General features: G+C 38.0%; 1 protein-coding gene across 1 annotated transcript in view; it reads right to left on the bottom strand.

Moving 5' to 3' along the window:
- Positions 1–15,035, bottom strand: part of CHN2 (chimerin 2) — a 158,874-nt gene that overhangs the window by 86,382 nt on the left and 57,457 nt on the right. Inside the window, exon 2 of the mRNA XM_064413160.1 lies at positions 6,714–6,752. Coding sequence (XP_064269230.1) covers positions 6,714–6,752 — 39 coding nt within the window. The remainder of the gene's footprint in view (positions 1–6,713; positions 6,753–15,035) is intronic.

The raw sequence follows: 15,035 nt of genomic DNA, 5'->3' as shown, positions 1-15,035 counted from the left end.
CCCTGCATGTATTTAATGAGATCCTCTCCCTCCCTTCCACTCCAGAGTCGTGAGAAGAAGCTGACATGCAATGACAGTAATCAATTCCAGCACAGACAGACTGTCTCTCCGTAACTCCAGTAAAAATCCCAGAGGTTTGGATTGCCTCCCTCGAGAAAGGCCTTCTGTATGCTGACCTTCTTGTATTTGGAAAGATCATGTCGTGCCCATGAATTTTTTTAAAAGACTGAGTTTCCAGGACACATTTATTCACAATGCTAGGGAAGCTCAGAATTATGCCCTGAAAGGTGGTAGATTATGGGAGGAATAGAAATGTCTCTAGGTTTGATAAACACAGAAGCCCTGGTGCAGAAAGTGAATTGAAAAGGTAGGTGTTAGCCCTCAGCACCTTTTCCCACCTTCTGCACCTTCTCTATAACTGGGGCTAGAAGCAAGGAAATCTGGAAAGTGGGGAAATCCTCAGCTTGCACCCAAGTTTGTCACACAAACTCAGTGGGATGCAAAAGATTTGGGGGCTCCTGCTTCCTGCTCACATCAAAGTGCAAAAACCCAGAACCCCTTCTTTAACTGATCCAACCTTCATCCCTGGTTCATGGGAGAGCACAGAACGACAGCTCATAATTTCTTACATTCCCTATCAATTTTATTGCTGGATGTAATCCAGCTCTTCCCTTCTACTAAGGTTTTGGATTTACTATGCATCATTCAGCACTGTCAGATCTCCGGCTGCTTTTGCACAAGATTTATGATAACTTGATCAAATTTTGATAACTCCATGATAAATATGGTCTTTCTTACCTCTTGTAATTATGTGACTAAGATTCAAAGACTACTCTTTTGTGATCAAATGATTTGTGTATCTGAATAAAGTGTCAAACAATGCATGCAAATTTTGTTCAAAGACCACAGACTGTTTTTTAAACCTCTGATTATTCTAGAGCCCAATATCATGATTTTAGAATTAACTTCTGAATGTCTGAAATGAGCATAACCACTGATTGAGCAAGTCAAACACATCCAAGAGGAAAATAACAAATTTTCCTTACCCCCATTTCCTTAGAGAAGGAACTCTAAGGATTCAAAATATGACAAGAATATGACTGCTTCTCATTTAAAGTAAATTTTCTATTTCCCCAATTAATTAATTTGAATTTTAACTGAAAAAATCATACTTCATAAAAATTCCATTTTTCAATAATCAAATCTTTTAAACATAGACTGACACAGCAAATTAAGCTCGTGGAGTTTCTGAGACAGCTTTGATAAGAGTGATGCAAAACAAGTAGGTCCCAAGAACACACAGGAAGCCTGTCTTGTTATGTGCTACATTTTTGAGAAATGAAAAAAGCAAAGAGCTCTCTAACATCACCAAGAGGATCTCTGAGGGTGAAAACACCAAATAAGCAATGGTGGGGAGAAGAATCAGCATTTCACAAAACAAAGGAAGGAATGATTAACACGAAAGGACAGATACAGACATGAAAGACCTGAAAGCAAACACAAAAAACTGGATGTTTATAGGATGTAGTGGGATAAATCAGTGCAAGAATTCATGATGACTGCAAGGAAGACAAATCATCTTAACAACTGTATTTTGAATAGAGTGGAAAATGTTGCTGTCATTCTCAGAGAGAGGTGGGTAATTAATCCGTGCAATAATATGAACTGAGAAACATATCTGATTTAGAAATACATCAGAAGAAAACATAGATTATAACTATAGAAATAAATACTTGCAACTTATATGCTAAATGTACTGGATAAGAAAATGGCCCAAGCATGATCAAGACTGAAAATGCTGGAAATGGAAAATGGTTTTCTCTGAAGGACAAAAAATTCAGACTTGGCTATATTAGCTTTAAATTGATGGTCATTAAACTGACAGAAAGACAAACCAGTGGAACAACTGGAGGGAGATACAGAACCATTAGATGGAGGGAGAGGAGAGATTGGGAGCAGAGGCAGGACTGAAAACCACCAGTGGCACTGTGGTAAGGGACATCGAGCAGCTCAGTGGGAGACAAACAACAGCGACGGACCAGACAGACGGACACACAGCTGCCAAGGATTTCCAGTAAGGACACACAGCATGGCAGGGGTGGGAAAGGTAAAACAACAGTGAAAGTTCAGTTAAGTGGAAAACAAGGAAGGCAGGGTCTCCCAGACTAAGGCATTAAGGAGCAAAGCCAGTGTGACCCTACCAAAAGCTGCGTTTTCCTTTAGAAAGGTCTCTGCTGTTTCTGCTTCAAATGATTGCTGTGAGAAAGCCTGCTAATGGGCTATGAATACAGTGCAGTATTATGGCTAAGGTGACTTGAGAAAAATGTGCCCTACAGCTAAGTTCCAATGAGCACAGACACCTCATTAAGTGACCTCATTTTCAGAAGTGCTGAACATCCTGCAGCTCTGCCTGATCTCATTATACACTTTTTCCAAAGTGCTGGACACTCTCACTGAGGCTGACATTGCTGAGACCCCAGCACAGTCCAAGGGATGGTCAGAGATTCAGAAGGCACACATCCCTCTCCTACTTGCTCAAATGGCAAACAATCCTTGCCTTTCTGCCTCTTTTTGTCATCTCTGAAAATCTTAAAACATTATTCAATGTATAAGACCATGGTTAAGTGAAATAATAGAAAAACACACTTATCTAATGCAGTGGCAAGCAGTGATTGACATCTGACCCAGTCAATTCCAGCATTTAGAACTGACAGGCAGGTTACAGACAAACCCACTGTGATCATAGAAAAGATGACACTCAAACATAACGATGCATTATTATTTTAGCCCTGAGAAAATTAACCTTATAAAAAGTCAATTGCATGCAAAAAGAAAATGTATTATTACTGCTCTCAGAGAACTGCATCAGACTGGGAGTGGTTTCTTGTTCAGCATCAGATGCAAATGAAATGCACAGTAATAATACACATTAAATATCAGGCAAAAATTCAGCACTGCAACAGAAAAATGCAGTAGCTTCTATTTGACCCTTGAACACCTTTATCAGGTTCATACTTCAGACAGCGTGCCAGCATTCATAGTATCATAGTCACATTGGAATTTACAGTGTTAACAAAACTTAAATTTATTATTGCATTACTTGAGGAACATTTCTTTGAGATGTAAAGTAGCTGGTTAGAATATATCTTTCTCTCTTTTGTTCCTGTTAGAGCACGAGTCTTGTCTCAGGGGATGAAATAGGGAAATTCTACAGTATGTTTTAGGAAGAACTGTCTAATTCCAAAATCTAATCTGCCTAAGAAACAAAGGGGTTGCATGCAAAAATCAGCACTTACTCCTTTTCTGAAAGGGAAGAATGGCTATCACCTATTTCTTCATACTTTTTTTTTTTTTCATTCTGCAGTGTGTCAGGACCTCAAGGTTTCTCCTTTAACTCACCTAGGATGAGTGTTCAGGGATGCTCCAGCGGAGAGGAAAAAATCCTATCATGGCTTTTATAAAGCAGCAAGGAAACATACCGCCTTCTGTCTCAGAATGTTTCACAGACTTCCTCAGTTTTAGCTCCTCAGCCTCATCTCAGTCAGGCATTTTTTATCCATGTGCTGAGCCTGAACAATATGAGCTGTCCTATTTCTGCAGGATTACTCACATGCTTAATTAGGAACCTAAGTGCTTGGCTGAAACAAAGACTTAATTTCTAACAAAAATGAGTCTCGGACACTGTGCCTATTATTTGATGAAGGACAGAAGGCAGGGAAACTTCTGAGGAGCTGGAGCATGGCATCAGCTGATGCTCTGTGCCTTGCCACTTTGCTTCCCACCAACACACTCATCTTGAATAATGCAAACAAACATTGAAGTGGCATTGACACATGACTGACTCAGCACATGCCAATCTCAACAGGGATAAAAGGAGGAAAAAAGTGGTTTTACATCTCTTCAAAATTCAAGCACATGCATGCTGAGGCTGGCAACCAGCAATAACTATGCTCCTTCAGTCAAAAAAATTGCCTACTTCTCCTGAGAAGCAGATAAGGTAAGCAGGTTGTCCCCTAAGAGGACAGTGCAGCACTGGAGCAGGTTACCCACAAAGGTGGCAGAGGCTCTACCCTTGCATCTTTTCAGGACTCTTATGTAAAGCCATGGCTGCTCTGCTCTAGGGCCAACAGTAGTCATGCCCCAAGTGGGAAGGTAGGTCAGCTCACCCCAGAAGCCCTGCCAGCCCACATTCTGTGATTATCATCTTCCTTTATTTACTAACTCAATGATGGTAAAATGGCAAAATACCATTTTCTATAATACTTACAACACATGGCAGACTACAAAAAGAAATCTGTTATTGGAATGATGTAAGAAATCTGTTATTTGTTGATCTGCCTCTCAGGTAAAAATGCAATCAAACCCACTGCCTAGAGACTGCTGGCTGCTAGAAACTTTCCAAATTTTTTCCAGGTTCCTTCCTGTTAATGTAAAATTATTCTTGCCATTGTTTTTGTTGTCTGTATCCAGGGCTATCAGAAAAACTCTGAAAAACTTTGTGACCTGTGAAATCTATGTGGAATTCTAACAATTCCTCATAAGCAAGTGAAGATCTTCTGCATTACAAGTGTTCATGTTTTCCAAATATAGCTGAATCAAATTTTTACATTATGCCAAAACAGTAAGGCTTGAGATCTGAAAACTGTTGCACTTTGACTAGTATTTGTCCATGGACACGTGCAACACTGTTTATTTGAACACTTCTTTGGCATAAACAGGAATATCTGCCTTTGTTTAGAAGCTAGAAGGATTGAAGCCTTGATCTTGATGTCAGTAAAAGGCAACACAGTCTCCTAAATTTACCCAGGACCTAAAATAAGAAATCAAAACTGTATGCAAAGTATCTTACTAGTATGTTAGCAAACTTTAAAAATTACTAGGGAAAATACATTGAAAATAATTGTTAAATAGGCAGTAAAATCAAAGTGCTAAGCATGAAATATACATATAAGTTAAAACTGTCATGAGGTAGGACAGCAGACTGAATTGTGGACAAACACTGTTGCTGGACATAATGTTTATAATTAATTTACCAGATCAGAATACTTCTTGCTGAGTAAAGAAGTATACATCACCTGTCACTGCAAAGAAAAATGTGTATCTGTGGCTAAGCAGTCTCAGGAGTAAATCTTTCTAAGCTTAAGCTATTTTCTGCCTTTTGGAGCTGTGCAACTTTTTCCAAGGTCATTCATGCATGGAGTTTAGACACTGAGGCCATGATTTTGTCACTACCACAATATTGGCATCTTACATATAGAAGAATAGGAAATTATTTATTCACAGACTATTCATCCATTCTGGTTGAGATTGGTTTATTTTCTTCCATTTAAAAAACTGTTTCCTTGGACTACATGTAAGCTATCAGATAAATAAGTAACCAAACTTTTTCACTGCATGCAGTATGTCTGCTGCACAACTGGGGCAACAAAGAGCAGGTAAGTAAAGGTATGTTCTTATTTCCTGACTTTTTAATGAAAACTTACTGCTGAAAAGGAAGTATCTGTCATTTGAAATGCTGGTCTTCTCAGAGTCAATGGCAGCTTTTTAATTGATTTTGAGTAGGCTCTCTTTAAAAAAACCACTCAACTGTCTGCTTCCTTTCAAGTACTCAGCAAAGAATGCTGGAATGGTCCAACACTTGCTGACTTTTTAGGAGGTTTCTCTTACATGTTCAAAACATTACAACAATAACAACAAAGCATCTAGAAAACAGTGTTCTCAGAAGCAAGTTCTGTAATTTAATGGCATATTCAAATTTTGGTTGAAAAAATCCCAGAATATTCTGGGGCAGAATGTCATTCTCGGGTAACACAGAGGTGATGTCTTTGAAGTCAGCAAAACAGTTTAATGTGCATATAAGTGAAGTCAACAAGTTTATTCTAGTCTTTAAAATTACACATGTACATGCATGTAGCTACTGTGATCACTGTGTTTTTGTAGCTGCATTTTGGTAATGACACTGTACTGAATTTGCCACAATAAAAGAGAGAACTTTTGCTTAGCATAGCTCTGTATCTGAAAACAAAAAGAACAAAACAACTCTCTATACCCGAAGCTACACTCTTATTAAAGTTCCAGGAAGGGTTTAAAATAAAAAGATCAAATTTAAAGGCTATCCTTAATAAGGGATTTAAAAGCCAATATTTTGTCTTAGATCTGTGTGGCTCTATTAGAAAATACATTTGGAACAAAGCAAAAGAGCATAAAATATGCACTTCTGCACTGCACTCTATGTAAATGATTTTTCTAAAGGCAGACAGGAAGGTTCAAAGAGCTGATAATGCTGTCTCCAACTTCTAAACCACCACTTCAAAAATCAGCTTCTATTGCTAAGGATCAAAAATATTATTATCTTAAAGTGATTTGGTGACCCGTATAAAAAGACAAGCATTCTCAAGCCTGACCTTTAGTAAACATACAAAGCATTAACCTCTACCTCTGAAATCCTTCCTGGAAATTTCAGCAGAGAAACCATGAAACCCAGGAGTTGCACACTGTTAAGGCAATGGAGGGAATCTGGCACACATAATCCTGTTGCCCTTGTTCCATGGAAATCCATAAAAGTTCAGGTTTTGCTGCTGTCCTATACAGTAATTTGTACAAGCATCTAGTAAATTTATGTCTTTCTTTCAAACAGAAAAAGGAGAAAATACCTAATAGTGACTGACACCCTGGTAAGGCACTAAGGTTATTCAAATTGCTTGTATACTCACAGTATGATTTCCATATTGGAGGCTGGTATTCTTCAGCATCTAAAATAGAAACAAAAAGGGAGAAAGAAATCAGTCATTTGGCCACTGGGTCAAACTGTCAGAATGCATCTTTCTGCTGAGAGACCTCTTCTTGTCAGCAAAATTCACATTTCTTTCCCAAGAGAGATGATAGCCTATTTACAGTACAGTTTGCTATGTGAGAGAAGAATACAAATTTCAACCACTTGTGGATCCAATGTGCTTTTCCCAAATTATTCAACTGTAAAAGATATTAATTTTTTACCGATTTGCACTAATCACCAGTATTTTAAAAATAATTAAGTGGGCTGGTAACTACATTTTTTATTTGCTTTACCTGGCATGATAAACAGATAAATCACTCCTGGTTTCAATGTGGTTCCTAACCCCACTAGTAAGATTTGAAAATGAGCATCAATGAATAACACACACTGGGGCTAAAGAGATGCACAGCTCAGGTTGGACTCAGATGCACAGACCTGACAGTTTCAATGAAAGTCAACTACACTTCTTGAACCCATATGTAATTGGCATGTTTTCCAGAAGCTGAATCAACAATGTGAAAAAGATAGCAAATGGAAAGACTGCAAAACCTACCATTACAAACAAGTTACATTATTCTAACATTCTTGACTAAAGGTGCACAAAGAGTTGGTGCTGTTTCTTAGTGACCTCTCCACAGGGAGGTTTCCAGCTCTCTGCAAGAAAGCCAATTGCTGTAACCCGCAGAAATCCCAGCAGAAGCCAAGCTGGAGCAGAAGGAGCAACACCAGTGACAAAGGGTGGGGTACTGGGTACTAGTTTGGCTCTGAACTGTCATGCTGCCAAAAACTTTAAAGTCATTTACCATGGGTATGTCATTAACTTGCCAAAACTATGCAGGTTAATTAAGGTATTTGTTATTTACTAAACTTCTACTTAAGTTATGCTAATACAATTCAATTATAGTTGCATAGCTCATGCTCCTTGTCTATTTACGTATACACAACTACTTTAAATAAATCCCTGCAAAAGTCTGTTTACTAGGAATTTTAATCACTAACTACCATCTGCCACTTTTAACTCTATTGTTTTAGAAGAGGATAAATCTAGCAACAATCACAGTTACTGCCTGGAACAGCACCCTGCAACAATTTACAGATATATTGGTTGGGAAACCCATTCAGTTTCAGTTTCAACTGAATCCACCTCTGAACTCCAGCAAAGTTCAAAACAGTCCCAGACTAACAGAGTTATACTGCGCTCTGGCAATCCAAGAGTAATTAGCTCCCAAGTTCATTGTACAGAAGACTTATTTTAAATTTTATGAGGCTATTCATGAGACAAATGAAATTTATTCATAAAAGAAATATTTTTTCTCTTCTCAAATTTTAATAGTATTATGTCACTCTATTTTTCCCCCCATACATCTATTGCTTCACATATAGTTTACCACAACACCATAATATTGTGTATTAAATTCTACTGTCAATACTTCTGTGCTACTGCAAGAGAATTTCTGAATTTCCTTCTTCATGTACTATATTTTTTCAATAGAAGAAACACTGAGATAATGCAAATATCTTATTATTGATACTTGTGACTTCAGCTAAGGAAGTAATAGTGGGAGAAACAATGAAAAACCAATGAGTATCAGTTTTTGCTTTAGTCTTCCAAATTAATTAAAAAGTGCACAGTAAATTCAACAGTGAAAGCTGATGTACAAGCGGCCATAAAGCGCTTCGTTAGCTGGAGACAGACTGACAGTGAGGAAACACTGCGGCCAAAATGGAGAATCATCCAGGAAATAAATCCTAATACAAAACTCCCAATGATTGCATTTGATTTGTCACAGTTATGAATCTGTGAGCCTCAATAGCTAAAATATTCTAAAAGACAGCACACTCCGACGAAACCCACGTGTCACCAGCTCCACATTCACCATTACTGCTGAGTACTGCCACATCCTCTATGATCCCTTCAGCTGAAAGTATGTCCCTACATCACAGGGAACAAAATACCATAGTGATAGTACTAATAGAGTTTATTGTCAAGCTATTTGATGGCACTCGTTTGTAGGGAAATAAAGAATAATTAGTTTAAATACAACTTGGAGACAAGGGTCATGGTTGAGGATCAGGGAGAGGTCTAATGGAACCCAGATAGAAACATCTTTCTTCCTTTGTGGCAGGAAGCTGCTGAACCCCTGTTTAAACAACTGTTATCTTAGTATTGTAAAGTCTTAGGACTGCCATCCTGGTTGACTAGATTGGACTGAACTTCAACCATTCTTAAGTCAGAGGTCAAAAGAGCCAAATCCTGCCCAAGCAGATTTGGTAACTACTATTTGCCCTTTTTGAAATTTCTGTTCTTCTGTATTTTGTTATTCCTCTGTATTACACAGTAGCTTTACTCATTAAATTTTGTTCCACTCACCACCGCTAGACTTTAAACAGCACTTCAGGCTCACAGAAATTAACAATACAAGTTTGGGTGGTTGGCTCAGTTACTTACAGGACAACTCTACACACAGCTTGTGCTTTCAGTTCTGCACATGGTAATGGTCTTAGCAAGGGTAACACACCTCAGTTTTGAGCCACTTAGCAAAAATCAATCAATCAATCAATCAATCAATCAATCAATCAGACTTGGCACAAATGACAAATGTCCTGCATTGATGTCTCATGAAATGACATCCCTCATATGAACTTTGATCATAATGACTATCAAAACTGTGACTGGCAGCGTGGGGAAAAGGGTTCACTGAGGTACTCTCAGGTGATAAGACAGGGTCTTTTCTATTGCTCTTTTCTTGAAAGGTTCATATTTTCTACAGTGCTTTCTTGTCTAGATTCAGAAAATGTGCCAGCTAAGGTTGAAAGAAGTTGTCAAAGGAGACAAGATGAGTAACAGCTCTGAAAAACCCAACAAAATATCCCAATGTCATCTGTGACATACTTTTATGAATGTCAGCATAAGAAAGACTCCCTGTAAAATAATGTCCAGTTAAGGTATTTTTAAAATTCTTTTAAGTCTTCTCAAAACTGTGTCATAAATGACCTTGGCAAAACCAGAAAACCTTGGGGTATTTACTGCAAAGACTAGGACTGGCAAAAAGCATGAGAGACTTCCACAAATAATATTATAGGCAATACGGTTAACTAAAAGCTTTGAAACATACCAGCTAAGAAAGTGAATACTATTAAATTTAAAAAAGTACTAGAAGTCAGTTGTATGCTAAACAGAAGGGCAGAAGGAATGCAAAATGCTGACTCTTGAGGAATATTACAGCTATGAGAAGGCTTCTCATAGTGCAAAATTGACAAAACAGATATTGGAGAAAATTGTCAAACCAAAAATGATACCTGGAACTGGAAAATGGGACTAAGGAAAAAAAAGGTTATTCCTTCAGTTTATTTGCTTTACTCTTCACAGAGCAGAGAGGATGAAAAAGATCTTAGGAAAAAATACTTTCCTAAAGCTGATGGAACACTTAAAGTTGAGTAAGTGTAGAAAGACTACAGTAAAGGGAGGACTGAAAAGTTGGCAAAGCTTTAAGCAGACAGATAAAAAAGTAAAACTACACAAGATTTTATTTAGAGAAACAGGAAGATAGAATACAGTACTACTGCCAATAGTGGGCAGTAAAGAGTTAATATATGACTCAGAGCCATTCTTAAGCAATTTCTGAGAAATGATCTTATATTAAGTATGTAGTAAATAAAGTCATCCATGGACTTCAACCCTTGCTCTTCTCTGGGCCTGGCCCTGTACCAAGTGACACCTTTCTGGACGTAGTTGTGAAAGACACAGGAATGACAGAATTGCTTTTTACTGCTTCCTGGTACTTTGTGAAAACGATGATGTAATGCCAACATGTGTGGGTCTGTGCTACCAGCACCGGGGCTGATTTAGCTGAAGCAGATCTAATAGGAAACTAAGTCCAAAGTGATTCTTCTGACTCTCATGACTGGTAATGCACTGAAAAGCACCAACTCTGTTTTACAGGAAAGCCCACAAATTACACCACATGAATAAAATATTTATGACTTATAAGTGGCATTTCTAAGCATAAGTAAAACAGTAACAAATATCCATACTGTAGCTATATGTCATGCCCAGTTCTAGATATGATAAAAAGTATTAGTGATTCCCAGGACAGTAAAGACTGAAGCAGACTAGCAGCAGGACAGCTACCAAAGGGGAACTGTCATTATTTGCTGATTTCTTATACTCTCTATGAAAAAAGAGTAAAGATTTTCTTTTTTTGCCTTTGTCCTTACTAAAGGATTATAAAAAAATATTTTGTAGTTCACCTTGGAAGAACTGCTTCAGCCTGGATTTTCTGCCACCATTGTCTGAATTTTGGACTTCCTTTCCAGTAACAACTAATTTTAAGACTATGACCTGCATGTGCAAGGAAAGACACTTGTGTGTGAGGAATAGCCAATCTGGAAGCCACTGGTTTACTGGCAGAGTGGAGATAAATGATTCACCGGATGAACAACTCTAGTTACTAATTTTTTTAATCTTCTATTGTTATTTTAGGACCAAGACTAATAATTACGAGTGTTTTAATGCCCTTTGTATATTTCTTTTAAAGAGTTTTTTCACAGGTTTACCACGTATACTTTCATATTTATTGCTTTGTTTCCAAAACATTAAGTTAGCATATGTTATTAAAGACATTTTTCTTATTTTTATATATGTAATTATATATAGAATAGAAGACTGCTGAGTAAGAGCTTCTGTTTAAGATAAACAGTGTTTACACTCTTTCTGGACATAGCTTTTTAATATTTTTCTTGCTATAGACAGAATTTTATTATTCAATTTACTATAACGTGGATGGCCATCACAGAGCCACCGAATGATTGGGGTTGGAGGGGATGTGATCCAAACCCCCTTCTCAAGCATGACCACCTATAACCATGTCCAGACAGTTCCGGAGTATCTCCAAGGATGGAGAACCACAACCCCACTGGCAACCTGTGCCAGTGTTTGGTCACCCTCACAGTGCAGAGGTGTTTCCTGATGCTCTGACAGAGCCTCCTGTGTTTCATTTTTGTGCCCATCACCACTGGTAATGTCACTGGACACCACTGAAAAGAGCTGCCTTTGTTCTCTTTGCACCCTCTCTTCAGATATTTATACACTTTGATAAGATTCCCCTGAGCCTTCTCTCCTCTGAGTCGAACAGTCCCAGCTCGCTCAGCCTTTCCTGATAGAAGAGACCCTCCAGCCTTGCAATTCCTTTGCAGCCCTTTTTAAGAATTTCTCCGGCAGTTCCACAGTTCTCTCACACTGGAGAACCCAGCACTGGACACAGCAATCCAGTTGTGGCCTCATCAGCACGAACAGAGGGGGAGAATCACCTCTCCTTTGACCTGCTGGCAGTGCTGCTCCTAATTGCAGCCCAGGATCCCACCAGCCACCTTCAAGGGAAGGATTCATTGCTGGCTCATTTTGAACTTGGGGTCCACCAGCACCCCCAGGTCCTTTTCTGCCAAGCAGTTCCCTACGTGGGTGGTTCTTGGCATACACTGGGGGATGGAGACTAAAGTGAAAGAGTAATAAGGGGGCTTCTTTAGGGGGCTCCAGTTCTTTTCTGACACATAAATCATAGATCCATTACTCTGTGATTAGAAAAATACCAGTTACAGAAGTTAATTTTCTTCTTATCTCATCCCCTACTGGCTAATTTTGTCCTGGTGAAGGGCTGATTTAATTTATTTTGCCTTCTCAACAATTAATATATACACATACACAACTATGTCACATTGCCGTCATTCTGCAAACTACTTTAAATTGGCACAGTTTTCTATGTTTGATGGCACTCATTTGGCATATACTTTGGACATCATGATGACTTCTATTATATATGGTAACTATCATTACAGGCACATCTGACCACTCTATGAAAGAATATTCTTATTTTTAAAGTTGCAAATAATCATACTGTCAAATAAGTCCTTCACTCTAATTCCTGAAAAGTCACTGCTACTGTGAAGAGCAAAATTAACTTTCTTTCAGTAAATAATTAGCAATGGAGCTGTGGAACTATTTCAGCATGTCAAAAACTCTGTTTAATGCTTCATTCAGAATTAATAGTTGCCCATGGAGGAGTGAGTAGTTGCCAGCTTTATCACTGAACTTTCTCATCACAAGTACATGGACAGCTAAAATATGGAATGAGACTTCAGTTCTTGTCTTAATGAGGCACTTTAGCTTTCAGCATAAGGTACAGAAATGATCAAACTGTTTACTTCCAACACAGTTCATAATTGGTGTATTAATTCAGATGATGGGAGCTTCCCACTGCGCTGTTCTCTCCTAAGAAAAAAAATTAAAAATCAGCAATAGTGTGTAATTTAAATGTCAGAAAAAGCTCACAAAAGGGGTGGAGTTCTCTCTCACACAGCAATTAGACTGAAACAGTAAGCTGTTAATAACCACAATGTAAACTGACAGCTATTTTGTATCTTTTCCTTTTGCCTACCACAAACTTGCTATTAGAAGGCACTGCTCTGAAGGTAGATCATTTAGCCAGTTCTGTGAATCAGGGTCATTCCAAATTGTGTTCTCTCCTGCTTTTGCTTCAGATTTCAAAACGGTATCTTTCCACTCACAGACAGGTGGTCAGTCCCTGGTTACTTTTGTTTAATGCACGTGTCTGTTTTACTAAAATGCAGGTGAAAGATCATGCAAATAGGTAAACCTGATAATTTAAAAAAGTTACCAACTATCAAATAAAATATGAGCTTGAAGTATGTGAGTTATTAGGGACGTACTCCAACAGATCACAAGAGACTTGAATGTTTTAAATCCACAACTAAACTTCTATAACAAAATTATAAGGAGCCATGTTCTGTAGCTGGTGAATGGTGTTCAGCCAGCTATGACTATCAGATTGGTGCAATATCCCATTAATTAAAAAATCTGCCTCTTTATTCTGCACAGATTTAAATATAATTAAAAGTATCGAAAATACAATTTTAAATTTGGAAGTTGAGGAAGAATAATCAGAGCTGTCAATAGGAATAGGAGAAGTGAAAAAGGGATGGGTATCTGTACAGTTCTAGTTTTCAAACTCTCTTTAGGAGTCTAGTCTTTCTTAGGGCCCAAAAAATAGAATTAAACAAGCTCTTCCAGAGTGCAAATCCAAGAAGCTGACAGGGATCTAAGTAAGCTGATAAAAATGTTCCCAATGCTTTAAATATTTCCTGGGAAATATGCAAGATTTAAGAGTGCAGAGGAGTAATCACACTACCTAATCTTAGACAGGTAGGTCCTTTTTAATGCTGAATCACACTGAATCTATTGCCCTTGGATGGCATTTAAGAACCTCCATAATCTAAGTGTTCTGAAAGGTTTTTTCCCCAGAGCAATAATGAAGAGTTTCCTTATACAGATTATTAAAGATTGGAGTCTAAAAACTAGAAAGATAGACAATGAAAAACCATAAAAATATTTGCACCCTTCATTGTAAAAAAATCTGTTGTCATTATTAGCTGCCATTAAATTTAATCTGGTCCCTAAAAATTACACCCAAATGATTGTTACCATTCTCTGTTTTAACATTAAGGCCAGGGTAATTAAAATCTAACACAGTTATTTTCACCTTTTCATGTTTTTACCCTACAGAGCAGAGGCATCAAGGCATTAAAATGGTACCATGAGAGCTCTGCCTGACTGAGAGATTTCACATATTTTTTAGGAATAAGCACATGACATAAGTTAAATCACATCACATTAGCAGACCTCCCATCTTGCACAGATATACTTTAGCTTCTAACTAATGACCAGTTAGTTCCTGGCTGAAAATCAAAACCAGACAATCAGCTGGCATATCTGAGCATAGTTCTGATGCAGTGATTTTATCACTGTACAGGACATGGCAACACATTTCCAGTCATTTACTTACTGCATCCTTACCTTCCAGCCAGTGATCCCTGGACTCAGCAAAGTTGACAGCATATGACAGAAGTAACTAGGAGTTATAATAACTACAATAATGCCAAAGAATGGCATTAAAATGGTCACCATTAAGTATTTAAATTATGTTTATGTTGAAGTATTGCCACCACATTCCCACTTCCAGAAATTCACTCACACATTGACATGATACCCCCTTTATCTGGTTTATCAAAAGAGCCAGCACATTCCCTGAAAACTTATTAACCTTTAGCAAAGTCCAAATCATTGCTTTTGGTAACTCTGTTAGTTTTGACATGAGTTATTTTATCATCTCTCTAAGCAGGGGCACAAGTGTTTGTCTGTTCAAGGATGTAAGGTGGTCCTAGTCCTGCAGCTGACTGTGGTGGC

Source organism: Passer domesticus, chromosome 1, assembly GCF_036417665.1.
Source record: "Passer domesticus isolate bPasDom1 chromosome 1, bPasDom1.hap1, whole genome shotgun sequence".
Classification (NCBI taxonomy): domain Eukaryota; kingdom Metazoa; phylum Chordata; class Aves; order Passeriformes; family Passeridae; genus Passer; species Passer domesticus.
Note: the sequence above shows the minus strand (reverse complement) of the source record. Positions and strands in the feature narration are given on the sequence as shown.